The sequence below is a fragment of the Protopterus annectens genome, chromosome 13.part0 (assembly GCF_019279795.1).
Source record: "Protopterus annectens isolate FY-2018-M chromosome 13.part0, PAN1.0, whole genome shotgun sequence".
In the NCBI taxonomy this organism is placed as follows: domain Eukaryota; kingdom Metazoa; phylum Chordata; order Ceratodontiformes; family Protopteridae; genus Protopterus; species Protopterus annectens.
This window is the reverse complement of record NC_056747.1, coordinates 198,518,347-198,545,368: the sequence shown is the minus strand read 5'-3', so window position 1 is coordinate 198,545,368 and position 27,022 is coordinate 198,518,347. Positions and strand designations below refer to the sequence as shown.

The window sequence follows — 27,022 nt, the reverse complement described above, 5'->3', positions numbered from 1 at the left end:
TTTCACTGTCTACTGAGACCTACTTGTTAGACCCGTGACACTTGGCCAATTTTTTAAACAGACTCCACATATGATAGACTTCCATGCATTTGTGTGAAGTGCTCTAGAGGTGAATGGTGTTCACAGATAGTTGATGCACCCATCCCATTTAAATATTTGCACCTCTCATAGGTAAGTAGTAATTTATTGAACACAAACATCAGGCAGTTGCTACACTGCCCGAGTACACAAGAGTGTAAAGCAGTTGGCAACTGATAGAAGACAAACTGGCTAATCCTCCATTTAGCCTATAAAAGTGTACAAATTTAGGGATAAAAGACTTACTTGGATGATATTTAGTTATCTGGAGGTCCCCTTTCCATTACTAAATGCTTCTTTTCCTTGACAATTTCTTGAGTACAGAATATTATGTATCAGTGTATACCAAAAGCGTTTTTAACAGTTAACTATTGGAGGTATTCTATGACATTAGAAACAGTGTATAGCACTTCAACTTGGTTCTAAATACAGAGCTGGTGTCTTTAGCATAGGCCGTTAATGGGTACGGCTCTGAATAAGCTTGCTAGGAGTAAAACTCAAAGTGCAAGTTTTGTGTTGCACTCTGCTTTTGCATTTTAAGTAAAACACACTGTACACAAGCATGCATGTGCACACACAACTATATATACTTACACATACTACATAAAACAGGATGCTTTTACACTGATCAAGTGTATTTAAGAAACATATCATTCTAACTGCTTCATTATAGCTTAAATGGTATTATCTGAACTATGCCAAGGATGAGGGGCATACAATCTCCAGCAACTAACCAAGTAAAAATTGAAAGCCTACATTTGAGTGGCTTTACTGAAGCTTTTGAACCACATCTTTGTCAGTATTACTATCAGTTTCCTGTAAAAGTTTGGAAACTATGTTGGTCAGTAAGAAACAACTCTGTAGCAGAAATTATGTTGTTAAGAAAGAAAGCAACGTACAACAACTGAAGGGACCAACTAACAGCCTGATCTGATTTTAAAGGATAAGGCAGTAAGAAAGCCAATTCAAAATTTTAACCGGAAAGAAAACTGCTGAAAACCAATATCACTATTAGCTTAAATTTACAGAAAAACAACTTCCACTACAGAAACCAACACACTACAAAAAATACTCTTTCAAAACACTTAATTCATGTGCATGTTGACAAACACCCCTTTTCACAACTGGCTGCAGACTGCTGCCACTTAAAACCCAGTGCAAATAAATGCTTATTCTACCTTTGTATCCAGGACGACCAATTTTTACAAACTTTTTAACCTCCACTTTGACCTTCTCAGGTGCAGGCTGTGCTGGGGCTTCCTTTGCTTCTTTTGCAGCTCTTCGTGCTCTAGATTTAGGAAAGAAAGTTATGGATATTAAAGAAATTACATAAAATACAATGGTCAACACACACACTATCAAACAAGGCCTAAAGAAATGTATAGCGATGCACTCCCCCCTTTACCTAGTAAACTAAAGGACTTAGCATTACATGGGTGATCACTGTAATAAATGTAAGCTCAACATGACAGAACACACACACACACACACACACACACACACACACGTCTTGCTTTCTAGGTATAGGTCTCCCTTCTTCCCGAATTCACCTGAAGTAGCACACTGTCTATCAGCTAACCAGATCCTCATGTGCTCAGGCAAAGTGCTAAGGGATTGTTCCCACACCAAAAGATCTGCCAGCTCTTCAAAAGTGGTGATCCGAAATCCACTCACCCACATATGAAAATAAGTGCTCAGTTCAGCAACATATTCACACACACTTTCACCTGCCTTGAGTCTATGCTCACGAAACGTCTTCCTATAAGCTTCAGGCGTTAGCTTAAAAAATTCTAAAACAATTCTTACCAGCAGTATAATTTAAGAAACCGTTGTCTGACCGTTTGGAAAGTACATTTACAGCTTTACCATGGAGTAAGGGGGTCAGGAACCGTACACAGAGCCTTTGGTCAACATCATACTGTTTACATACCCTCTCAAACATATGAATGAAACTAGCAAAATTATCCCCCTCTGCAAACTGTGGAAGAAATTTACTGATAAACTGGAAGCAGAAAAACAGAAAAGTAAATCCGCCTTTAATACACAGAATAAGCACAAAATGAGCCTACACAAACTAAGCGCTTTCACATGGCTTCTGACCTTTTGTGCTTCTGGGGTCCGGTTACTCCCTTCCCCATTACCTCCATGACTCTGGCGAAGAGTAGGTATCTCCTTTTTGTGCTGCCTCTACCTCTCCTTCTGGGCGTACCAGTTTCTCATTCTCCTCAGCCTGTAGACGTCTTAGTCTCTCTGCTGCTTCTCTTTCCAAATACCTGGCCTCCAACTCAAGTCTCTTTAGCTCCAGGTGGATTTTTAAGTCCTCTGCAGAAAGGTTGAGCTGTCCATTCTCTGAGTGTTGTACACCTCCACGGCCAGTCTGATCATCCTCCTGATTGCTCTTTTCTGATGCAGTTGTGACCAAAGCTGCAATCATGTCTGCCTTACTCAGATTTCCATGCACCAGTCCCTTAGCCTGGCACATCTCAGCCAACTGACTCGTCAGCTTACCATACTCCTCTGCCAACATGCTTGCCTGCTCTCCCTGACTAACTAAGCTAACAAAAGAAATAAAACAATTGTGATCTGAACTTTGAATATTCACTGTATAGCTGATTTAGAGAACAAAAACACTTTCATTGATCACTGCACACAAGCTACAGGAATTCACTAACCACATCCCTACCAAACAGGATCTAGGACTAGTGCACGAAATTACGTTTCCGCAAAACAAACGACCGAACACACTTCAGCGAAATATCACTAAAGTGTGCAAAACACAGTACTCGCGTTTAGGCTGCACCCCCCACACACCCCCTACTTTTATATTCTCACTCCTGAGATTGCACTACAGTGGGGAAAAAGGGAATATCTCCACTGTGCTACAATATCAGCAACAGCCATTTCCCCACATTCTTATCTTTTCTTTTAGCACACTTTCGTGGAAGTGTGCTCGGCCATTTCACTTTCGGTGAAATGGTCATTCATTAAATAGTACAGATCCCCTACGAAACAATATGTGATGTGGCTAACTCACCACTATCAAATAATTAATATTTGATGTGGAAAACTCACCACTGCCAAATAATTAATATGGCGGTGTGGCTATCCCAGCACTGCCAACCAATTAATATGTGATGCCCGTGCACTGGCCCAGTAGTCAAGGAGCCTCAATCCTCACCACTAGCACCAATGAGGGGCATGCACATTGGGAAGGATAACCAGTACACAAACAGTGAAGTACAATTTCCCTTAAGAGCACACAGAGATCACAGTCAGTCCGAGGCTGGTTTCTCCCTTTCTTTCCAAATCTCCAATAAGACTCCCCACTGGCACAGCTATAGAGTACAGGTCTCAGCCTAGTGGTCAGGCTAAAAACTCCAGCACCATCTGCCCAACCAGTGCTTTGTGTCCCTGCCCAAGTAGCTGACACACACACACACACACACACACACACACACACACACACACACACGAGTTACTCTTGGGGAAGGTTGGCACAGGTTCTCCACTCAGGGTATAAGGTAGAAATCACTGCCACCAGCCAGTAATATCAGCTACTAATAAGGCCCCTACCAAAGGGTGTCCAATTTTACTGTGCATTATTATTATCCAATTAGTAAGTATGATGAACAGCAAAGCTTATTGGAGTGGCTTGGACAGTATCACTATATACATGCAATGTACTCTAGAGCTTAAATTATCACTACACAAAACAGCCACAATTGAAAGGTTTGAAAATATTTAATAATAAATAAAGACAAGACAAATCTCCTCAATTCACACGGCTAGTCATGAGTTCAGACATTGAAAAATGCTTAAAATAATAATGTAGAATAGTCTAACTGGGGTGTCCAACCTTTTCAGTTGCAAGGGCCGCATTGAGTCAACAGAAATGGTCTGGGGGCCACATGTAAATTATATCATTGCAAACGGCAAGTGAGGACCAAAAAAAAAAAAAGGTCTCTCACAAACTGAAGAGCAAAAAAAAAAAAAAGGTCTGAAGAGCAAAAGACCCCAGGTATATTTGTAGGTGAATTTGAACAATGAATAAATTAATAAATACATAATTTTGCCCTAAAATTCAATACCTCATTCTAATAATTAAAAAAAACAGTTAAATCTAACATCTTAGTTTAACATCAAAGTTTATTTGTAAAAAAAAATTAACAGGTACGAACCTTTCAATTTGTATGAGATCACAGCCCTTAAGACTAAACAACACACCTGATACACTTGTAATAGGTGACTCTCTATCGTCAGGCACTCTGACGTCCCGCTCACCAGGCTGAACAAGGAGAGGGTCACGGTGAGCAGCCTGTCGGGCGCTAGGATCCGCCACATAACACAAGCACTCAGGTCACTGCAAGGCAAGTACAAATATGACTCAGTCATTGTCCATGCTGGTGTGAATGACCTGAGACGTACCTCCGTGGACTACATGACAAGAGACATAAAGGAGCTGTCTGAGCATGTAGATCAGGCCGGTATGACCCTGACCTTGAGTAGCATCTTACCCTCACCAGGCCCATAATTGAGTACAATGCTCCTTTTGGGATGTACCTTACCAGACACCTGCAGCAACTGGAAAGACCCCAAAAGTACCTCACCAAGAGGATCAAAGGGCTCAAACAGATGCCATATGCTGCCTGGTTAAAGAAACCCCAGCTCTACTCAGTGGCATACCGCCTGCTCAGAGGCGATCTGTGCCTGACGTATAAAGCCATGTCCAACCCGGAATTAATGGACATGCTGCACCTCAGAAAATCCAAATTCTATCGAGCTACGCGCTCGAGAGACTTGAACCTCAGCACTGAAATAAATAGGACATGCTGGAGGGACAGATTCATAACCCAGAGGCTCCCTTCACTCTGGAATAAAATCCCAGTCCAGGTTAGGCAGAGTCCCTCATTGACTCTCTTAAAGAGGAATCTTGATGAGTGGATGGGAGATCGTAGATTTACTCCAGGTATCACTTCTGTGTCACTGTTAGACAGATACACAGTATACTAACCTCGAAAAAGGGCATAGCAAAATTCATTTTAAAATGGGTGGCGAAAGCCAAACACACTCTGGCTAGGCTTGTAAATGCCCTAGAGCAGATAGCCTAGTATGAACCTATAATGTTTGCTCATGTATACTACTGAATGTCTTTAAAAATGACGACAATATGTTTTCCTAGGGCCTCCTTAGAAAAGTGTTTTTTGACTAAAGTTAAACCCAGTCTGACAAACCCAATAAAAAAGTAATATGAATAAAATATTTAAAAAAAAAAACAGATAAAGTGAGAAGAGTAAGACTGAAGCCCTCACGGCATCCAATAAGTGAAAAAAACAAAGTTAATGGAAACAAGTGACATATACTAACTTGGAAATGTTGCATTTAAGACATCTGCAACAGTAAAACACTGTCTGCAAGCACTACTCAATTTATGTTTATCAGCCTGAAGACGTGTGCCATGCTGTATTTTGCATAAAGACTTGAATTTGTGATGCAGATGTGTGTTTACATCCCTCATTCATACAGGTATATTTTTACCAACAAAATATTCAGTGCTGATAGGAGTTGATAATTAATGGCATTAATACACAAAAGTAAAAACAGCAGTCTGAGAAGAATAATCATCGAAAGTAACTAAACATATCTATCAGATCTCACCATTAAAAAATAGCAAGATGCACTTTAAGTTGTACAACAAATGTAGAAGTCAGCAGCATTAGAACTTTAATATGTACAGCTCAGTTTTACAGTTTTGCACACCACTGCTCTTTTGTTACTAAATCAAATGTTCAATCAGATAACCGTATGGATGACATTTAACAGTACAGGACTTCAATGCTGAAGAACACAGACCTCCATATACTTTGTTTAGTAGCTCTTTCATTTGCCTCACTTAAGTATCTTAATCCTCCAATATTTTTTATGCTCTGTCTTTTTTTCTGAATAATTACATTCAATTTATTCTGTGAAGCTCTACACTACAGTACAGTTTACAAAAGGGGGGGCCAACAAACTTTTTGCGTTAAGTCAACATTCTTATCAATCTTTGCAAGAATTCTTAGATTCCATATCCTACATCAAATGCAGTCTGACAATACCACAAATGCAATGCCAGTTTGCTATCCAGATTTGACATTAGACTATCTTTTCCTTGAGGATCTTGTATGTAACCAAAGTTAGCTTATTTGCATATTGTCCCGCTTGATTAACGACTCAAATACCATCCCTCTTCCAAATATATTAATCTTGCCAATGTACAGTAAACTTTCACAACCAGCTCTAGTTCTATCAATTATGCCGAGAAACCATTCCAAACCAAAAAACACACAACACTTGCAGGAAATGACAAAACAAGAAGAAAATAATTTAGCTTACCTTTTACTGATGGAGATGTAGTCACTGTGACTGTAATGTAAAATAAAATAAATCCTCCTTCGTCGCCGCGATCTCACTCCTTAACTAACGCAAATGTAAAAAACGACCGAACGGTGTTTTGGCGCATGCGCATACCATCGGAAAGACGCTGGCATAAAAAAAACATGAAAAAAGTAAGTTGCCGCATGCGCAGAACAGCTGAAGTACGCGGACGTGTAAACATACGAAAAAAAAGTTACATTTCAATTAAATTTCAATTTAAGGGTCACGGGCCGCATGGAAGAGCTCTGAGGGCCGCATGCGGCCCGCGGGCTGGACACTCCTGCCTCTAACATAAATATAGAAAACTGCTAGACTAAACCTACTATTTTTCTATCCATTTCTAAGAGAAACAATATTTTAAATAACTTAAATACATACAGAGCAAAGACAGATTGCTAGTAATGTTGTCAGTACTGAAGACAAATGCAAAATGCTTTAATTCTCTCTCTCTGAGAAAGTCTTAAACCGATAACATATCACTGCTGACTCACTTTAGATTACTCATTCTTGACACTTCTCTGGTTTAATTTCTCAGGCTAACAGAAACTCAGAATTTTAACAGTTCTTTGATTTTGCACCTGGCCAGGAAGCCATAGCAATAAAAGACATTATATATGTAAAAATCTAGCAATTAACTCTGGTCTCCAAACAATAGAAATAATTTGCTTGTCCAGACATCACGGCTCTGAGTTTGAGATCAAACAGTCATACAATGCTTGACTTGTCAGCTTTCTTCCAGCAGAGTGCACTGTGGTTACATTTTTGAAGCTCAGTTCAACATATAGTTTAATCATAACATATAGTTTCCTTTTACATTTCTAAAACCAGCCTGTAGATTACATTAATATTTACAAATGACAAAAAGTATTTACAAAATTCTATCTAGCTAGGCCAGTAGCCTTTCAGTTTTTCACAGGAATAATGACCTCTTTGGACCTAGATGCATTGCCCTTACAAGTTTCACAACATAAAAAGATTTCCTCACCACTGTGGCCATGTGGTGGTTGAAAGTAAGGCTATTGTCTATGCGCATACCCAGATCCCCGACTGCTGAGTTGACTCTTAGGGGCATATTATCAACATGGTAATTAGCAGAGATGGTTGCCTTCCTAAAAGCTACAATTATTCATTTCACAACATTGAGTTTACACTCATGGTTTTGGCAAAATTTGTTAGTCAGAGATAGACATTCTTGAAGAATGAAAGTATTAGGAAAGAAAGATCCAGAACTGGTTTGCAAAATTATATAAATTAATATTCACATAGGAAATCTTCACGTACTGGACCCATCCTAGTTTGGATTTGTCACAGGTGGGTCATGCCTACTCAACCTGGTGGACTTCAAGAAAGTCGCCAAAGCAACGTAGGAGGGCAAAATGGTGCATACGGCTTACCTTGCTCTGATCAAGGCATTTGATACAATACCAAACTTGGGTATTAAAAACAAACTCATGGTATTGGGCATAAACCCCTACGTTACTCACTGGATAGCCAGCTGGCTCTCAGATAGGACCGAAGAAGTTAAGATAGGGGAGTCCACCTTCACAAAGAGGCCAATCATTAGTGGAGTCCCTCAGGGCTCTGTGCTTTTTGGCATCTACTTCTTGGATGTCAATGCCAACATAAAGGGCTTCTGGATAACCATGTCTGCAGATGACTGCAATGTGCCTATGTGCCTAGATCAACTACTTAACCGTTACTAGAACAGACCATTGTATACAACTATAAACAAGGAATACATGTATTATGACTGACTACGTAGCAGCTACATTCATGAAGGAAGTCAAAACACACTCCTTGACCTGACCTTCAACACACCCCAATATACATTGGCATATATACTCTGTTATAGCCCGCTGCTTAACCATATGGCAAAAGCCACCCCCCCCCCCAAGTGAATTACACTCCTCAAAACAAATTATCCTATGGAATTTCCTTTGAAAGACCTTGTATAATAAAATGGTTGCTAATCCCACACTTCAAGCTTCCATCAATAAAGTAATGTGTGTGACTGAATTAGCATGCCATTCAGGTTTATGTATTCACTGGCAGATACTTGGAGTGTACAAGGACAATTTTACCAATTCCAACAGACGAGCAAATCTGAGGAAAGGTCCAATTCACCAAACGTATTAGTCCTTTCCCCCAGAGACCACTGCAACCTGAAGTGCTTTTTTTCTCACCTCCAAAATACAGCAACCAAAGACTTGACTAGCTAGCAGGGATGAAGCCACCCCACGCGGAGAGTGTGGTAACACTACTCCACTCTACCCAAATAAAACTGTATATCTAGCATAAACGACAAGAGTATAATGCACATCAAAACCAGCATTTGGTCAAAGAAGTGTACTTTAAAGCACTGTCACTCATGACAGTAACGGAGCGTTAGCCAAGAGTCAGACAGTCAGACAGTCAGACAGTCAGACAGTCAGACACACACACACACAGACACACACACAGACACACACACAGACACACACACAGACACACACACAGACACACAGACACACACACAGACACACACAGACACACACACAGACACACACACAGACACACACACAGACACACACACACAGACACACACACAGACACACACACAGACACACACACAGACACACACACAGACACACACACAGACACACACACAGACACACACACACACACAGACACACACACAGACACACACAGACACACACAGACACACACAGACACACACCTTACTTTGAAGAATTTAAGGGACTACACTACTTTCCGAGACTGAATTCTGTTTTGCGGCTACAAAGGATACAACAATGCGGCTGGCAAAAGATATAAAAGTATGGCCCCTACAAGGACAAAAAAGAAAAGTGAATGGTCAGTATTCCTACCACAAAATATTTTGTCAGTCTAAGACAAATTACCACTCCAAATAGATAAAGCAAGGCAGAGTAAGAAAATGGAAAAAAAACTAATTGCATCATATATGGCAATCTGAACTGAAACTTGGAGATCTGTCAGATTTCCCAGGGAAACCATACAAGTTTAACCATACAAAGGAACAAGTGCAGTCTCCAAACCAGCCATGACTGCCCCTGGTCACTACACAGTGTTGCAAACATGGCAATCATTTCAAAATGGTGCATAACCACATGGCATGCAAAATCTAGATCAGGACATGTGCTGCTGTCCACGAACCCCATCCCCTTAGAAGTGTTGCAAAGGAGACAAACATTAAACAATATAACCGAGAATCTGGAAGGAAAGATGCAGTCTAGTCGTTCTGGCAGCAGACATCATTCCTGATTAAGTGCAGTCCCCAGGATCTTGCTGTAAACAGGTGATGATCCGCCACATAATGCACACCCTCAGGTCCCTCAACAACAGGTACAAATATGACTCTGTCATTGTACATGTGGGTGTGAATGACCTGAGGCATACCTCCCTGGACTACATGGAGGAGCTCACAGATTTTGCAGCCCAAGTGGGTACGACTCTAACCTGAGCAGCATCCTACCAACACCCAGAATGATAAAACAGTACAAGCAGAAAATGATTGATTTCAACAATTGGCTAAGTTTCTAGTGTCATTCTAAGGGGATCCAGTATCTGTCTGTCTGGGATGACATGACAGACAGACCTCGATGCTTTGCCAGAGATGGCCTGCATCCGTCACCCCTGGGCTTCCTGCCAGCCCTATAGGGCCTTTTATAGGGGGTGTTCCAAAGACCAAATTACCACTGTAACAGCTACAAACAAATGCAATCTGAGGGTCATGCTGCTCAACACTAGAAGTCTAAATCTCAAAATGTACTCGCTCGAAGCATTCCTTAAAATGGAGAACATCGACATTTGTGCTGTAACAGAGACCTGGTTCAAGGCAGCAGAAAGCACCCCTGCACAACCAGGCTATAACTCATTCCACCCCTTTCGGCCCCAGAACGTGGACTGAAGCTCCAAAGGCGGAGGTGTTTGCATATTCATAAAGGATGCTCACACCTCCAGATTGATAGCCCAACATAACACATCAGAGATACTTCAGGTGCAGCTAACATTGGGTAAGACAGCGATTCAGGTCATAGCCTGCTATGGTCCCCAACCATGTCCTAAGACTCTCACTCCATGTCCCTAAGCACCCTGAAGAATATTAAGGTCCAACCTAACACACAATCATACTGGGCGGCTTCAACCACCCCTCCATTAACTGGGAAAGCTACTCATGTACCAATGCACTTGCTCGTTTCCTGGAATTCATGAATTCAAATGCCCTGGACCAGCTCATTCTTACCCCCACTAGAGGTAGCAACATCCCTGACCTGGTCATTACTAACATGGGCGATCATTGTTCTACACCAATAGTCAACTCCTCCCTGGTTAGAGCCAGCCACACACTAGTCACCTTGGAAATCCACATCCCTCCCACCCCCACCAAGTTAACCACAATGAAAAACTTCTCCAAAGCTATCTTTGAGCTCCTAAAAACAGAGGTGGCAAACTTCACGGCACCCATGCAAATGGAGAATAGTTGCATGACTGCCGAATCATACACCAATGCACTGTATGAACACGTACACAAATGGATGGATCTCGCCATACCAAATAGAACCAAGACGCTCTCCTCCAAAAAATGAAGCCAATCTGGTGGTGCCCTGCCATAAACAAAATCTACAACAGAAGAAGGAAACTGATGCGGAATAGGTGAAGTCCCAAGACTGGAAAAACTCCCTTATCAGCCTCAACAAAACGTTGAGATCCCTCATTAAATCCTCTAAAGCAGGAGTGTCCAACCCGCGGGCCGCATGCGGCCCTCAGAGCTCTTCCATGCGGCCTGTGACCCTTAAATTGAAATTTAATTGAAATTTAACTTTTTTTTCGTATGTTTACACGTCCGCATACTTAAGCTGTTCTGTGCATGCGCCAACTTACTTTTTTCACGTTTTTTTTATGCCAGCGTCTTTCCGCTGGTATGCGCATGCGCCAAAACACCGTTTGGTCGTTTTTTACATTTGCGTTAGTTAAGGAGTGAGATCGCGGCGACGAAGGAGGATTTATTTTATTTTACATTACAGTCACAGTGACTACATCTCCATCAGTAAAAGGTAAGCTAAATAATTTTCTTCTTGTTTTGTCATTTCCTGCAAGTGTTGTGTGTTTTTTTGGTTTAGAATGGTTTCTCGGCATAATTGATAGAACTAGAGCTGGTTGAGAAAGTTTACTGTACATTGGCAAGATTAATATATTTGGAAGAGGAATGGTATTTGAGTCGTTAATCAAGCGGGACAATATGCAAACAAGCTAACTTTGGTTACATACAAGATCCTCAAGGAAAAGATTGTCTAATGTCAAATCTGGATAGCAAACTGGCATTGCATTTGTGGTATTGTCAGACTGCATTTGATGTAGGATATGGAATCTAAGAATTCTTGCAAAGATTGATAAGAATGTTGACTTAACGCAAAAAGTTTGTTGGGCCCCCCTTTTGTAAACTGTACTGTAGTGTAGAGCTTCACAGAACAAATTGAATGTAATTATTCAGAAAAAAAGACAGAGCTTAAAAAATATTGGAGGATTAAGATACGTAAGTGAGGCAAATGAAAGAGCTACTAAACAAAGTATATGGAGGTCTGTGTTCTTCAGCATTGAAGTCCTGTACTGTTAAATGTCATCCATATGGTTATCTGATGAACATTTGATTTAGTAACAAAAGAGCAGTGGTGTGCAAAACTGAGCTGTACATATTAAAGTTCTAATGCTGCTGACTTCTACATTTGTTGTACAACTTAAAGTGCATCTTGCTATTTTTTAATGGTGGGATCCGATAGATATGTTTAGTTACTTTCGATGATTATTCTCAGACTGCTGTTTTTACTTGTGTATTAATGCCATTAATTATCAACTCCTATCAGCACTGAATATTTTGTTGGTAAAAATATACCTGTATGAATGAGGGATGTAAACACACATCTGCATCACAAATCCAAGTCTTTATGCAAAATACAGCATGGCACACGTCTTCAGGCTGATAAACAGAGTAGTGCTTGCAGACAGTGTTTTACTGTTGCAGATGTCTTAAATGCAACATTTCCAAGTTAGTATATGTCACTTGTTTCCATTAACTTTGTTTTTTTCACTTATTGGATGCCGTGAGGGCTTCAGTCTTACTCTTCTCACTATCTGTTTTTTTAAAAAATATTTTATTCATATTACTTTTTTACTGGGTTTAACTTTAGTCAAAAAACACTTTTTAAGGAGGCCCTAGGAAAACATATTGTCGTCATTTTTAAAGACATTCAGTAGTATACATGAGCAAACATTATAGGTTCATACTAGGCTATCTGCTCTAGGGCATTTACAAGCCTAGCCAGAGTGTGTTTGGCTTTCGCCACCCATTTTAAAATTAATTTTGCTATGCCCTTTTTCGAGGTTAGTATACTGTGTATCTGTCTAACAGTGACACAGAAGTGATACCTGGAGTAAATCTACGATCTCCCATCCACTCATCAAGATTCCTCTTGAAGAGAGCCAATGAGGGACTCTGCCTAACCTGGACTGGGATTTTATTCCAGAGTGAAGGGAGCCTCTGGGTTATGAATCTGTCCCTCCAGCATGTCCTATTTATTTCAGTGCTGAGGTTCAAGTCTCTCGAGCGCGTAGCTCGATGGAATTTGGATTTTCTGAGGTGCAGCATGTCCATTAATTCCGGGTTGGACATGGCTTTACACGTCAGGCACAGATCGCCTCTGAGCAGGCGGTATGCCGCTGAGTAGAGCTGGGGTTTCTTTAACCGGGCAGCATATGGCATCTGTTTGAGCCCTTTGATCCTCTTGGTGAGGTACTTTTGGGGTCTTTCCAGCTGCTGCAGGTGTCTGGTAAGGTACATCCCAAAAGGAGCATTGTACTCAATTATGGGCCTGGTGAGGGTAAGATGCTACTCAAGGTCAGGGTCATACCGGCCTGGTCTACATGCTCAGAGAGCTCCTTTATGTCTCTTGTCATGTAGTCCACTGAGGTACGTCTCAGGACATTCACACCAGCATGGACAATGACCGAGTCATATTTGTACTTGCCTTGCAGTGACCTGAGTGCTTGTGTTATGTGGCGGATCCTAGCGCCCGACAGGCTGCTCACCGTGACCCTCTCCTTGTTCAGCCTGGTGAGCGGGACGTCAGAGTGCCTGACGATAGAGAGTCACCTATTACAAGTGTATCAGGTGTGTTGTTTAGTCTTAAGGGCTGTGATCTCATACAAATTGAAAGGTTCGTACCTGTTAATTTTTTTTTACAAATAAACTTTGATGTTAAACTAAGATGTTAGATTTAACTGCTTTTTTTAATAATTAGAATGAGATATTGAATTTTAGGGCAAAAATTATGCATTTATTAATTTATTCATTGTTCAAATTCACCTACAATACAGCCAGTGGGTCGACTTTGTATTAGTCCGCATATACCTGGGGTCTTTTGCTCTTCAGTTTACGACGCGTCGTTAGAGACCTTTTTTTTTTTTTTGCTCTTCAGTTTATGTGAGAGACCTTTTTTTTTTTTTTTGGTCCTCACTTGCTGTTTGCAATGATATATTTTACATGTGGCCCCCCAGACCATTTCTAATGATATATTTTACATGTGGCCCCCAGACCTTTTCTGTTGATTCAATGCAGCCCTTGCAACTGAAAAGGTTGGACATCCCTGCTCTAAAGCTAGCTATGAAAACAGAATTGCAGCACATAGTAAAGACAACCACAAGGCCTTCTATAGTTATGTAAAGAATCTCCACGGTAATACTTAGATTTGCTCTGAGCTACTGCGCAATGGTACCTCCTATACTGAGCCAAAAGATATCGCCAATATACTGGCCGACAGATTCAGTGTCAACTTTATCCCCCCCTCCCAAAAGGACCAATCACAATACCAGCAGACTGCCAGGCACTCAGTACTGCTGCTGCACAGGTTAAAACAGCACTGTCCAATGCCAAGAATACAGCTTCTATGGGACCAGACAATATCCCTGGCTGTGTTCTACATGAACTACAGAGTGAACTGGCACCTCACCTGTGTGCGCTGTTCAGTCACAGCCTCATCACAGGCTTTGTCCCTACCAAATGGCGCACTGCTACAGTCATCCCTCTCCACAAAGGAGGAGCAACTACAGACCCTGGGAACTATCGTCCCGTTACCCTGACGACTCTGATATGCAAAGCTATGGAACGCATTATCAAGGACCTAATAAACAAGGATATAAGAAATCTCCAAACTATGGATCCCACACAGTTTGGTTTTGTGAAGGGTAGATCATGCCTGCTCAACCTGGGCGACTTCTTTGAGTCAGTCACCCAAGCAAGGTAAGGTGGTTCATACAGCCTACATTGATCTGGCCAAGGCCTTTGATACCATTCCCCACTCAGGAATCATAGAAAAACTCAAGCTAGGCATTGACCCCTATATCACTAGGTGGGTTGCAGACTGGCTCACAAAGAACCCACAGTGTGAAAGTAGCGGACTCCAAGTCAAACTTCCAACCAGTCACACGTGGAGCCCCACAGGGTTCAGTCCTGGGTCCTCTCCTGTTTGGTAACTACTTCTCTGAAATCCAGGCTAACATGAAGGGACTCTGGCTGTCAAGTTCGCAGCTATTATTAACTCCCCAAGTGATACTAACATCCTAAAGAAAGGCCTCACTGAGACCAATGACTGGTGTCAGAACCATGACCTTAAGCTCAATGCCAAAAAATGTGTTGTCATCCCTTTTGGGAAAAACCCAGTTCCCATGAATTACCACATAGATGGTAGTCCACTGAACACAGAAGGCATTATAAGATATCTGGGAACACAGGATGACAGCAACCTTTCTTCTGAGTGCCACATTCCCACTGTGGTCAGAAAGTCCTTCTATGTGCCACATCTCATTAGTAAGGGTTTTGCATCCAAGAAGAAAGAGGTTATTGTCTCCCTCTACTCTTCCCTCATTGGGCCAATCAGAGTACAATGCCCCATTTAGCATGTACCTCACTAGACACCTGCAACACCTGGAGAGGCTGTAAAAGTACCTCACAAAGAGGATCCTAGGCGTTAAACACTTGTCCTATATGGACAGACTCAAAAAAACTCCCAACTATTCTCGGTCTTGTATCGCCAACTTAGACATGATCTCTGCTTGAATTACAAAGCCATGTCTGACCCAGCTCCGTTAGAAATGCGACATCTAAAGAAATCCCAATCCCTCCATACCACACGCTCCAGAGACCGCAACCTCATTACCACAATTAACAGAACATGCTGGAGGGACAGGTTCATAACCCAGAGACTGTCCATGCTATGGAATAGACTTCCCATACATGTCAAACAGAGCACCTCTTCAACAGAAATCTTAATGAGTGGATGGGAAATAGAAAATTTACCCCGGGGATCACTCCAGTGGCTCTACTCGACAGAGGCACTGGGAACTAAGGTCGGGTGGCATGATGCCAGGGTAATCCTATGGGTTAGGCTTGTAAAGGCTCCAAGGCCATCAGCCTAGTACACACCTATGAACCTATGACTATGAGGCACTTCAGTGAAGACAACAGGCTTGTATCACACTCCAAGTGATTGATGGATGTGTTTTATTTGCACTCCACCCAGAATAACTTTAGGAAAAACAAGAGGAATTCTAACAATCTTTCAAATGCAGCATGTGATATACCCTCAGGAACAAACTAATTCTCTGACTTCTGTACCCCATATAAAAGGGTTTCAACTCAAAGGTATAAAGGCAGCTTGCTGGATGGATGTACTACTTTCCTCTAAAAAAAAAAAAAAAAAAAAAGCTGTTGGGACGGCCAAACTATTTTTCTGGTTAATTATGGAAGCACTTTAGATTTAATTTGTACTAACGTCTTGTCTTGCAGAAAATACGTTTCTTCTTTTATGTACCTGAAAGGCCAAATGGCACAGTGGTTAAGGTATATGCCTTTCAACCACAAGGTGCACGGTTTGATTCTAACCGCTGCAAAGACCTTTACTGCTAAATCATGACTAGCAGTTTGGTAAATGAAACTACTTCAGAACAGGAATAGTACCCTTAAGGAACATCTATGCCCTATACTGCTTCTGCTTTGTTACACTAGGTTGACTGATCACCACTCAAATGAAGTCCTATGACAATGAAATGTGAAGAGGCTGTAAACAGACCGTCTATGGACACTAGCCAGCATTCTGAAAAAATGGATTCCAAAGTGCTTAGCTGTATTTGGCTCTTTTCCTATTACTTATATCCTTGTAGATAAATGCAACAAGTCCGGTGGTCTGTGAAAAACAAATGTACAATCTGACCTCGCCTCCCAAAAAGCTGGATGCAACTTTAAAGGCGTGACATTAAACTTACTACAGTGTTGTCTTTCTGACTGCTTAAAGAATGACAGTACTGAGTCCAATAGTCTGCATTAACAGCAGCACATAATGCGGTTTGTACAAATGACAAATTTATTCTATGTCTTGGCCATTACTACACTTTGATTGCAACTTATACAATTATCAATGGCATCTAAAGCTGGTTGTGCCTTAACTATACTTCACAGAAAAAGCTTTTGGTAGTTTAAACTTCTCTTCCAGAAGTCTCGTCCCACTTCATAAATCATTACAAAAAAGTTGGCTCACCTACACCTATCGCCAAATTCATTTGCAAAATAATGTTTAAAAATATTTTAAACAAACTGACTATGCAAGTTTATTTAATGTAAATGCTTAGAGACCACAACTACACAAGCACTTAAAGTCTGTACCACTTTAATACTAATACAAACCAGTATTATACCTAGAATTCATCTTCAGACTGCTGATCTGTTCAGGGAAAAGTGACATGACAGACATGTCCAGCTGTGGAATAAGCAAGGTCAAATAATATAAAACATGGGGAAATCAGACAAACAGAACATGCAGTTTATTAACTTACACATTATGGAAGATTACTCTTTCAGAAAACTTGATTTTTTTCCCCTTGATCTGAAAGGAAATAATAATACTTTGGCAACAGTGGTCAGGAAGGCAAATAATATTTTACTCAACTGACACAAACTATACTCATCTGTGTCTATCTACATTAAGGAGATACAAAATACATCCTCCAATTACATTAGTGTTACTCAATTACCTAGTGAATAGTAGCCTTTTTCTCTGGATATATTACTATATACTTTTGTAATGCAACACACCAAATCCACCAACATAAAGCTACAAAAAGTTCAAAACTATTTAATTGTGTGCTTCTTATTGCTGTTATTAAAGTATGCACATCTAAATTTTAAAGAATCATACAATTTCACATTATGTACACTTCAGTAGATAAGATCTTGTTATAACAACATCCACCTGGTTGTTAAATACCAAAAACATCACTATAACAATAAAATTCTATCATTTCCATGTCTTACTTTTAACCATTTGATTATATTGTTATGGAGATAAATCACGTTAACAATCATAAATAACTTCAATGTGCTCCCTCCACAGTTTTTCTCATCTAGGGTGAAAGCTGGCTGCATCTTTAACCAGTCAAATCTCTAACTACCACAGTCTCAACCTTTAACATTCATTATATGCCCAACACATTCACTGCCCGGTTCTACTACTTCTTATAACAAATTTATATGGCCATAATACTGATAATTAACAGCTTCTCTAGCCTCTCTACTACAAACCCTCCATTAGCAAACAAGCATTTATGGTATAATCCTGCCCTGTGACACTTTACTGAAAATCTACCAATATCCACCTTCAGCCACTCCTTCCATTAAAATATAATCTTTTTTCCCTACTATTTGTCTTCTTTATACAATACCACATCATATAAACTACCGTCTAAATATATTATCAAGGTAGAGCTCAGTCTCAAGGTTAATATTAGAATACAAGTCTTCTTAATATACATCATAACTTCTTGTGTAAAAAAAACTTCATCTGTTTTACACTCTTTACCAATCTGCATCATGGCCCTCCTTCAATAAAAACTACCATGTGAGCCACCAATCAGAATAACCAATAGGAAAAGAGGGGAAACCTGGTGCCATGTATTTAATCATAGAAGGTTACTAGTCTAATGGCCTTGGGGCCCTTAAAAGCCTAGCCAAGAGTTTATCCCCAAAAAAGAAACCTTAGTCAGCACCTGTCGCTCCTGTCAATGAGGGGCACAGGGGGAATCCGTGGGACAAATTTGTGGTTTCCCATCCACTCATCAAGGTTGCACCTGAAGAGGGTCAGCGAGGTACTCTGACATGTATGGGAAGTCTATGCCAGAGACAGGGCAGCCTCTGGGTGACAAACCTCTCTCTCCAGCAGGCTTTGTTGATGTTGCATATTAGATTTAGGCCTTTTGAGTGGGTAATGCATGAGGAGTTAGACTTACGGATATGGAGCATCTCTAGCAGGGCAGGTGCTGACATTGCCTTGTAGGTGAGAGACAGATCACTGCTGAGCAATCTGTATGATACCGGAGTACAGTGATAGTGATTTGAGCCTGTCCACCTAGGACAGGTGTTGGAGACCATGGATTCTTTTTGTGAGGTACTTCTGTGGCCTTTCCAGTTGGTGCAGGTGTTTGGAGAGGTACATACCAAATGGGGCATTATTCTCAATTATTGGCCTAATGTGGGAGGAGTACAGAGAGGTAATAACCTCCTTTCTTCTCTTTACTCATGAGATGAACCAAGTAAAAGGCTTTTCTGACCACTGCCGCTACATGATGGTCGAATGTGAGATTGTTCTCAACCCGAGTGCCCAGGTCTCTCACCACAGGTTGTGTGCTTAGCGGGTTGCCATTGACATGGTAATCAGTAGGGGCCACGTTTTTGCCAAATGGTGTGAGAATACATTTTTCTGCTTTTAACTTAAGGCCATGACTTTGGCACCAATCATTTGTTGCTGTGAGACTCTCTTGCAGTATGTTAACATCAACTGGGGAATCAATGACAGCACCCAACTTACAGTCATCTACAAACTTGGTCAGCTACAGGCCTTTTGTCTTTGCCTGGACCTCTGAGAAGTAGATACCAAACAGTAGGGGTCCCAAAACAGATCCCTGGGGAACACCACTAGTGACAGGTCTGCTGTCGATGGTGGAGGTGTCTATTTTGACCTTGTGGGGCCAATCAATGAGCTAGATGGGCCACCCACCTGGTGAGATTTATGCCAAGTTGTGTTAGCTTTTCAATGATGCCCGAGTGGGGGACTGTGTCAAAGGCCTTAGCCAAGTCAAGGTAAGCTGTATGTACCAACTTTACCTCATCCAGGGCCTCGGTGACAGTCTGAAAGAAGTCAACCAGGTTCAGCAGGCAAGATCTGCCCCTGACAAATCTGAACTGAGTAAGATGAAGTGCTTGGAGATTGCCTATGTCCTTGTTTATGAGATCCATAATAATATGCCCCATGTCTTTATAAATCAGACTTATCAAGCTAACAGGGCAATGGGTGGTGGCACTACTACCCAAGAAACTCTGTGCAAGGGGATGACAATGGCAGTTCTCCACTCTGCTGGAATGAAGCCTGCACTTGGGCTGTGGCTGAATAGGGTGCTCAATGGAAAAGCTAATTCTTGCTGGAGATGGTTCAGAATACACCAAAACACCACCACGTAAAACATCAGAGAAAAAGAAACACTCCAAGAAGCCAGTGCACCACTTTATTATCTTGGTACCTCAGCCTTTTGCCTTCAAGGGATACCTTTTCACACAACCAGCAGTCCTTAAATATACATACCATAATGAGTTAATTATCAGTTAAACAGTTAAATAACCAAACAGTACATACTCATTTTAACCCCTCAAATACCACAAACGTTTTCCTTTCTATCCTATTTAAATACATTATGACATGTGTAAGTGTATGAATATATCAAGTGCACAATAACTTCCTATTTAATTACCTTAATGCATTAATATACTACATACATATCTATATCTATCTATTCTATATATATATATCTATAATCTATCTATCTAAATATCTATCTATATTGATGTTTTACTAATGTATAACTCCCTATTCTTATACTGTAAATAAAAGTAAATGTCCTTCCTAGTGTAAATTTTCTCCTATTATATTTTAGATTGAACCTTATTTCTGTATGTATTTTTTACTAACTATTTGCTTTCTTTATGTAATGACTTGTCTGTATTAACCTTAATGTGGAGCTTTTCTCCCCGGGCCTCTGCTGAAAATGGAAATATATCCAGTTGGACTAGCCCGGTAAACAAATGTAAAATAAAATAAAATAAAATATATCTATCTATATATCTCTATCTATATATATATATATATATATATATATATATATATATATATATATATATATATATATAGATATAGATATCTATATATATATATATCTATATATCTATGTATGTATATATCTATGTATGTATATATCTATATATATCTATGTATGTATATATATATATATATATATATATATATATATATATATATATATAGATATCTATATCTATATATATCTATATCTATATCTATCTATATATATCTATATATATATATATATCTATATATATCTATATATATCTATATATATATATATATATATATATATATATATATATATATATACACACACACACACACACACACACACACACACACACACAAACTTCCCCCCACCAACATAACCAGGACCCATAAAAACATTTTTAATAAAACACACAGATTCTGAATTTTACAAAAATTCCAAATTTTCAAAATTTCAAACCATTCAAAAGTTCAAACACACCTCCTGACTCAACAACCCAGCGCAGAGGGTACCATAATTAAAAATATAAAACAATCAAAACCAGAAGCAGTAGAACTAGAGGACCAAAACCGTAAAGGATGAAGACAGCAACAAGACCCTAAAGATCCACCACGGCAGAGTACAAGTAAAACCTTAAATAACCAGGATAAGCGCTTTAGAATATCCAAACTCTCTTGAAAAATCCATAACACTATAAAACACAAATTTAAAATACCACATGTAACCAACTAAAATACAATTCAATCACACGCCCTCTAAAGGGACCAATCAGTTCGACTTCCAGAGTCTACGCCCTCTAAGAACAGGGTTTTGTGGTAGAACACTAAGCCCTGGCGCTCTGCCTGCATGTCTGCAAGCCTGAAGTCAACTTCAATCTGTTCAGTTTTATGGGATATATCTCCCCCTCTTCTGGTTAGAGCATACAACTGCAGGACCATAAACTTGAAAGTATGCCTTGGATTCTTCTTAACATGTTGTGCCAGTGCATTGTGCTCACAACCAGTCCTGGGCAGCATGTGTTGGGAATGGAACGAATGGGAACATTTCCGTGTGGACACTGTAAAGGTTGTGCCTTTACAGATACACAGAATAAAATTCCAGCACCCGGTTACTGGATGTACATATTGTTTGAAAGACTTTGCTAACTGTAGAACCAGGAATCTGGTTTATCTAGCGAAGTGCCAGGATTCTGAATCATTTTATGTTGGCAAAACCAAAAGAATGTTGAAGGAAAGGGTTTTGCAACATTACAGAGACATAAGGACTGGTGGTGACCACAATGCACTGGCACAACATGTTAAGAAGAATCCAAGGCATACTTTCAAGTTTATGGTCCTGCAGTTGTGTGCTCTAACAAGAAGAGGGGGTGATATATCCCTTAAAACTGAACAGATTGAAATTAAATGGCTTGCAGACCTGCAGGCAGACAGAGCGCCAGGGCTTAATAGTGTTCTTCCACTAAAGCCTATTCTTAGAAGGTGTAGACCCTGAAGGGCGTGTGATTGAACTGTACTTTAATTGGTTACATGTGGTATTTTAAATAGATTTGTGTTTTATAGTGTTATGGATTTGAAAGAGAGTCTGGATACTCAAAAGCACTTATCCCGGTTATTAAAGGTTTTACTTAAACTCTGCCGTGGTGGATCTTTTGTCTTGTTGCGGTCATATAATAAAAATATATTAAAAATTGATCTATCCTCTAAATCGAATGCCCACCTAAATAACTGCCTCCCTCTGAATCTAATGTAATACTACATTAATAAATATTACATTAATACCTTAAATGTATATATTATAAATACTGTAAATAGTCCTCAAATTTCCTCCCCCCAATTGGGAATGATATTCTTTATTAACTACATACAATAGCTGATGCTGTTTAACTACGACAAACACATCTGCCATGTTTGAACTCCACTTTTACTACTGTTTAACTACCTCTCTGTGAATACTCCAGAAACCGTTTGCTCAACTAATAGTGTGCTTTCCTCCTTTATTTCTTCCGATTCTTCTAAACTTATACTTACTACAAACCTTCAAATATTAGTTTACAACTATTTACAGTTTATCTACAATTATGAACTCATCTTATGCCTCTACCAACTTAAATGTTGTACAACTGGTACTCCAATCAAATATGCAAATATGTTAAGAATCTTCTATTTTGCAATAGTACTTTACCACATTACTATGTACAGTTTTACTTTTGTTTACTATTATGTATTATGGAGCTTTTCTCCCCGGGTCTCCACTGAAAACGAGCTCCCTGAGCCCAGTGGACCTCCCCGGTAATCAAACTGTACATAAATAAATAAACCTTAAAAGAAAATCCCCCCTCAACCCCGTGGATTGTGCCAAAACACTGAAAAACAGAGAGGCCCCATGACCACCATGTTCAGATAAAAAATGTTGAGCTACGGGGCGCTCCCTTTTTCCATTCCTAATATCAGCCAAATGTTCCAACACCTGTATCCTTACCATCCTTTTAATCTGCCCTATGTACCATTGATTGACTTCACATCCACATATCAAAATGTGGGTCCCTATCACTTCGTCGACAATTCATTTCACTGACACTCATTTCGTCGACAGAAAGATGCGCCCCCTTCCCCAATGTTAGGTGGGGGGCTTCACCCCCCACACCCCCTATTGTGGGGGGCTGTGCCCCCCACACCCCCCCTAACTATATATATCAACTCCAGGGTTGCACAACATTGGGGAAGGGGGCACATCTTTCTGTCGACTAAATGAACTGTCGACGAAATGAGTGTCAGTGAAATGAATTGTTGACGAAGTGATAGGGACCCCAAAATGTAGATGACCCCACAGGATTTGCAGTTATCATTTGCCATATAATTTTCAGCCATTAATAATAGATCCTGACATATTACAAATGTTATTACATATGTTACAGCTACCACATGGAAATGACCCCACCTGCTTTAAAGTGGACTGTCCAACTCCAACTGGTCTGTTAAGTAACTCCTTTAAATTACAATACCAACTGAAGGAAAAATTCACCCTATTAGGAAAAATTGTACTTAAAAATTACTCTGAAATGACGATCGGCCATAACTCCTTAATTATTTGCATAAGAGACTCTGAAAAAGGACTATACCTAGTAACATAAAATAACCTGTCCTCCTCTAAACTGCTCTCATTCACCAAACTAGAAAAATGTGTGTGTGTGTGTGTGTGTGTGTGTGTGTGTGTGTGTGTGTGTGTGTGTGTGTGTGTGTGTGTGTGTTTATAATGTATGTATTTAATATATTATATTTAGTATATTTATGCATTAAGGTAATTAAATAGAAGTTATTGTGAACTTTATATATATTCATACACTTAAACGTCATAATGTATCTAAATAAGATTGAAAGGAAAAAAGTTTATGTGGTATTTGAGGGGTCAAAATGATTATGTACCGTTTGGTTGTTTCACTGTTTAATTGAGAAGTAACTCATTATGGTATGTGTAGTTTAAGGACTGCTGGGGTTGTGTGAAAAGTTATCCCTTGAAGACGAAAGGCTCAAGGTACCAGGATAATAAAGTGGTGCACTGGCTTCTTGGAGTGTTTATTATGGTTCAAAATACAGCCTGGGATACTACCACGTCCCATGGAAGAGGTGTTCTTTGCCTTGGATAGGGCCTTTAACACTTGATCTACACAGATGTGAGGTGTGGGACAAGTATCGAGGATGTCAAATGGGCCTTGGGGGGGGGGGGGGGCAGGGGGGTGAAGTTTGCACTGAATCTATCTGCTATCAGGTTGGCTAAGTCATCAGGATCAGTGTAAGTGGTACCATTAAGTACTAATTTGGAACAAACCTGTGCTTTGCCATGGAGGTTCTTGACGTAAAGCTTTGTAGTTTCCCTTTGTTTCAGAGGCTAGTTTCACTTCATAATTGTCTCTGGATGTTTTCACTACTGATCTAATTTGTTTGTTGAGATTGAGGAGGGAGTTTTTCCAATTTGGAATTTGTTCCTTTCTACCCTTGAACAACAGTTTCTTCCTTTTGTTGTTGAGATTTTGTTGTTTGATAGAGGATTTCTACCAGACATGTTTGTGTCTCCTTGAGGTTTTAGTTCTGCTGGGAATAGCAGAGTCCATGCAGTTGTACAGGTGCTTGTATAATGCACTGGTGTACTGTTCAGCATAGTTGTCTGCATGCTCTGAGGGGGGCAATGGTGCGAAACTACTGATACCCTCCCTTAGGAGGTTGTAGTCATCTTTTGAGAAGTGTTTTAGTCTGGTTATGGCTGGGGGTGGGGGGTGGGATAGAAACTTCTAATGAGAAAGATCGATGATCTGATCTTACCAGGGAAGAACATACTATGGGAGTGGTGCAGTGGTCATCCATGAAACTTGTATCCCCTTGTGGGGGATAAGACGAGCTGGTCTAGTGCGTTAGAACTGATGAAGTCAAGGAATCGGTGGGGGAGTACATTAGTGCAGGAATAGTTCACCCAGTCTACGGTGGGGTAGTTGAAGTAACTAAGGTTCAGGGTGTTAGGTGGTACCTTCATGGAGTCAAGTAGATCCAGGCAGAAGGAGGGGGTGTCCCGAGTCATGGAGGGGGTAGGGGGTACTACAGCTGGCTAGAACTTGGATGGGTGCCTTGCCAACTGTCAGTTGCACCTGGAATAATTCCAGTGCGTCATACTGGCAAACGAGTCTGAATATATACAATATTAACCAAAATATAAAGTAAGTCACCAATCAGAATAACTAACAGGGAATGAAGGAAAAACTGGCATCAAATTATTTAAACATACTTTCTGATTATATCAGATATCACTAGCCTCTCTAGTCGATTAACCAGTCGTGCTGATTTTGCTTTAAATGTGTGAGAGAACAGATCAAATCTCTTTCTTTATATAATCAAGTTTCTTTCCTGTGCACTCAAAATTCATCTGTTCATCCCTTCATCCTTTTTACTCCCCACAATAACCAATTAGTATATATAAAAAAAAAACGAACTGTCATCCCATTATGTCCTTGGAACTACATCCAGTTTTCATCCTGTACATTTTACTGCACTGGAGATGATTTACTCCATTCCTATCCCTGAACATAAATACTCACAAAAATTTAACACATTTTCCATGTAGAAAACATAATAGTAATGTTACAGAGTAAAACGTTTTCTAGTGCATCAACCTGCACATACACACATTCATACCTCTCTGTCTCGGTGTGTGTATGTATGTGTGCATATATATATATATATATATATATATATATATATATATATATATATATACATACATACACACACACACACACACACACATATATATATATATATATATATATATACATACATACACACACACACACACACACACACACATATATATATATATATATATATATATATATATATATATATATATATATATATATATACACACATGCGTGTGTGTGTATGTATGTGTGTGTACACACACACACACACACACACACACACACAATATATAAAAAGTTTACACACACCTGTTAAAATGCCCGATTTTTGCGATATAAAAAAAAATGAGACCACAAAAAAACATTTCAAAACTTTCCCAACCTTTAATGTGACCTATAACCTGTATAATTCAATTGAAAAACAAACAAAATAAAAAATGTACAATACATTGGTTGCATTAAGTGCGCACACCCTTAAACTAATACTTTGTTGAAGCACGTTTGATTTAATTACAGCATTCAGTATTCTTGGGTAGGAGTCTAGCAGCATGGCACATCTTGAGACTTAGAAATATTTGCCCACTCTACCTTGCAAAAGCACTCCAAATCTGTCAGATTGTCAGGGCATCTCTTGTGCACAGCCGTCTTCAGGTCACCCCGGAGATTTTCTACTGGATTTAGGTCTGGGCTCGGGCAGGGCCATTCCAAAACTTTTTTTCTAGTAAAGCCATTCTTTTGGCGATTTAGATGTGTGCTTGGGGTCATTGTCATGTTGAAAGGTGAAATTCCTCTTCATCTGCAGCTTTCTATCAGACGCCTGAAGGTTTTGGGCCAAAAGTGACTGATATTTCGAAATGTTCATAATTCCCTCCACCTTGACTAAAGCCCCAGTTCCAAAGCATGATGCCGCCACCACCATGCTTCACCATAGGGATGGTGCTCTTTTGGTGATGCAAAGTGTTGTTTTTTTGCCAAACGTACCTTTTGGAATTGTGGCCAAAATGTTTAACCTAGATCTCATCAGAACATAACAGATTTTCCCACATGCTTTTGGGAGACCATATATTGTTCTGCAAATTTTCCAAAAACCCTTGCAACCCT

The 27,022-nt window shown here is 40.0% G+C and overlaps 1 protein-coding gene across 1 annotated transcript in view; it reads right to left on the bottom strand.

Moving 5' to 3' along the window:
- LOC122787869 (splicing factor 3A subunit 2-like) overlaps positions 1 to 27,022 on the bottom strand; it is a 132,495-nt gene that overhangs the window by 67,106 nt on the left and 38,367 nt on the right. The window contains exon 5 of the mRNA XM_044054785.1: positions 1,257 to 1,366. Coding sequence (XP_043910720.1) covers positions 1,257 to 1,366 — 110 coding nt within the window. The remainder of the gene's footprint in view (positions 1 to 1,256; positions 1,367 to 27,022) is intronic.